General features: G+C 40.0%; 1 protein-coding gene across 1 annotated transcript; it reads right to left on the bottom strand.

The window, feature by feature from the left end:
• Nucleotides 1–236: 236 nt before the first annotated feature.
• On the bottom strand, nucleotides 237–1,123 carry LOC137637411 (uncharacterized). Its single transcript, XM_068369613.1, has one exon. The coding sequence runs from the start codon at nucleotides 1,121–1,123 to the stop codon at nucleotides 401–403; it is 723 nt and encodes a 240-aa protein (XP_068225714.1). The 3' UTR covers nucleotides 237–400.
• Between the last annotated feature and the right edge of the window lie 2,353 nt (nucleotides 1,124–3,476).

The following is a 3,476-nucleotide window of genomic DNA, read 5'->3' as shown; positions in this document are numbered from 1 at the left end:
ATCTCCCATGTAAACCATACCACGAAGGGTTGGGGCTGGAAGCTTGGCTGTATTTATCCTACCTGGTGCTGCATATACATTGCACAGTCGTATGGTGCCTCCGCCAACAGTAATCTCAAATAATTGGAATGTTGTATCTTCATCCTCAGAGTTTGGGAGAAGTCTATGCTGAATTGAAGTGCGTATATAGGTGATAAGATCATGTCTTACTAAATGGACGTAGGACACATAGCCAGTGAGCGAGGGAGCTTTTTCCCTTGGCTGAGCATTACCAACAAAAGCTTCCTGAATTAGAATAACATCTGGGTGGTGACTATGTACAATTCCCTTAAGTGCAGAAAGTTTTGCCCAGTTTGTAATACCACAGGCATTCCACGAGATGATATTAAGCTTCACTTGGTTATCGAACATGTCCCTTGGAAGAACGGCGACTAGATGAAGAGGCAGTGGTGACACGGGTATGCATTGGTGGTGTATCACGTGGCAAAGGTCCTGTATGGGGATTAGTAACACTCTCAAGATGTGTAGCAAGTGAGTCAAGTTTCTCAGTTAGTGTAGTAACTGATGTGATAACAACCTGCTGAGCTTCAACAAGAGATTGTAGTGTGTTATCATTAGTAGCAAATTTAGAAGGTAGATTGTCAAAGGAGGTTACGAGACTGTCAATGCGAGTATCCATGCTCTCTAAACGAGATTCAATGGCTTCAAAACGTGATGTAAGGGAGTCACATCGAGACTTGAGGACATCTACAGCATTACGAAGTGTAGTCACTTGTGAGGAGGCAGTAACAGTGGGTTTGATTGATGGCACTGGAAGCTGTTGTGCAATAAGCTGGTTCGATGCAGAGCCTGAACGCCTGGTACAGCCATGCCACACATTGACTCCAGGCTCATTACATCTCGGGCATTTCCAATGCGAGGAGTCCGGTGTAGGCAGAGGTAATGGGGTTGATGTTGATGCTGATGAACTGTCAACCACTGTGGGTGGTACAGGGGGCCGATGAGGGCAGGTCCGACTGTCATGCTCAGCAGCACAAAATGCACACTTTTCAGGGGCAGCACAGTATCGTGAGATATGACCGATACCCCAGCATTTGAAACACCATGGCTTTTCGTCTGGCATTCTGCGTAATTCACATGATGGTAGACAAGGGAGGAAGGAGAAGTTAACAAAAGGCGGGGGTGGATCTGGGTGGCTCCAGGTAATGACAATACGATTGATGGACTTCCCATCCTGTAGGAAACGACGCACAGTGTGCACCCCTGTCAGTTCCTTAGCTAATGAAGGGTCTACATCCACAGGATATCGAGTGATGAGATATGTAGGGAACTTACGGGGTCTGACTACAGCATCCTGAACATCTAACACAAGTGACAGAACCTCACCACCCTTGACCCTATTTATGATATCCAGGCGATGCCTCGAAATGTATACAAATCGAGAAGTGACCGCAGACATTTTAACTTCAGCCAATTCCCGATCGAGGCTGAACATCTTGGTAACCTCTGATAGCCAGCGAAGCTTCACATTAACCCCCGGATTTTCTCTGAATAGGAGCTTTATGTATTCAGAACGTGGAGCAAAGGCAGGGAGAACAGTTTTTGTAGCCATGGTAGGTATAATCTGAATAGTAGGTCTAGGCAGGGAACTATTTAAAACTTTATTTTGAGAGGAAGAAGTATCACACTTTGTAGTTTTAGCAGCAGGGGATAATGGCTCATTGCTGCTATCTGAATCATGCTCCATACATCGGTTGTTGGAGGTAGTGGTATGGTCCATGAGACTAGGAGCTGCACCAGCAGGGATCAACTTATGAGATTTAGTAGAGACAAGTTGTGGCCAATGTTCCTGGGTAAGCAGATGCTCTTCAACATTATCATCACTTAGAGCAAGGTCCTCCTCAACATCAGCGAGAGTACCAGGTCCCGAGAATTCCATAGTCATTATCTACTGGTTTTTAACAATGCCAGTATCTGATTTCGTTCGTCTGGCACAGTAACGTTGCCATGACGGGGTAACCACGTCACACACACTGCACTGCGCATGCGCGGATTAGGAAAAACTTGAACGTAGTGGTGTGGCCGAGTGAACGAGATTTTTAATCCTAAATAAAGTCTAAGTTCAAAAACTCGTAAACACACTAATGTCACAGCACTGATCACTAAGCACTACCACAGCTTTCAGTCAATTCTAGGTGATGTAGATCTTCGTATCTCCTAAATAATTGAGAAAGTTTTCAGAGCACAAAAATGCGCTTGTTGACAGACAAAGTCCAAGATGGCGCCCCGAGAGAGAGAGAGAGAGAGAGAGAGAGAGAGAGAGAGAGAGAGAGAGAGAGAGAGAGAGAGAGAGAGATAGAGGTTGATAGCAGCGATTTAAGATTGACAAACGAGTGAAATGGTCCTACTGAATTTCTTTAATGTCTCACCTCCAGTCCAATTTGGAGTTCAAATCAACTCGGGCTCGGTGTTGCCGTGTTGATATATGAAGAGATCCAACTGGATCACTGCTAAATGGAAAGGGATTCTTGGGAAAATGATGAAGCAGTAAGAATTAAGGGTCCTCATGGGACTTTATTAGTCATTATGGGTCTTTATTTGTCTTTATGGGTCTTTATGGTACGTTCGAGTAACCTAAATTAACAAAAGCTCAAACGTGCAGCAAATGTTTTTATGTTGAACAGGATGACATAAGTCTTTTTATGGTTCATATATGGAATCTCTATTTTAAAGTTGTTGGTGTTTTTAAGATATTGTATTTTGATTGGTCATTACTTCTTGTATCGTTTAATTATTTCCTTATTTCCATTCCTCGCTGGGCTATTTTTCCTTGTTGGAGACCTTGGGCTTATAGCATCTTGCTTTTCCAACTAGGGTTGTAGCTTAGCTAATAATAATAATAATAATAATAATAATAATAATAATAATAATAATAATAATAACAATATTAATAATTGTTTTTCACTGGGGACATTTAAATGATCGAATTCTGTTGTGGCTTTAAGCGTTGAAACGAATTATTATTATTATTATTATTATTATTATTATTATTATTATTATTATTATTATTATTTTATCATAAACTGTGATGTAGTTGTTATAACTACTAAGAAGATGTACAACTTTTTCCAGTAATATTGATAAAAGAAAACCTCATACTTTCTCTTAGCCTTTTTTTTTTTTTTTTTTTTTTTTTTTTTTTTTTTTTTTTTTTTTTTTTTTACATTAAAAAAAATCTTCTACTAAGAAGAAGTATAAATTTTCAAGTATCAAATAGCAAAAAGACAATATACTTAATAGTAATTATGACAGATAAAGTCTTCGAAGAATTTCATATTTCCGTTTACCTCAAATAGACAATATACTCAAAATTAATTATGACAAACCTTTGGAAAAATTTCACATTTGCGTGTTAGCTCGAAGAACAATAGGAGCAAAATATATCCCTTGCGAATTCCATTTTTTTCGACAACATT

The sequence above is a fragment of the Palaemon carinicauda genome, chromosome 3, assembly GCF_036898095.1.
Source record: "Palaemon carinicauda isolate YSFRI2023 chromosome 3, ASM3689809v2, whole genome shotgun sequence".
NCBI lineage: Eukaryota > Metazoa > Arthropoda > Malacostraca > Decapoda > Palaemonidae > Palaemon > Palaemon carinicauda.
This window is presented reverse-complemented; position numbering and strand designations above follow the sequence as displayed.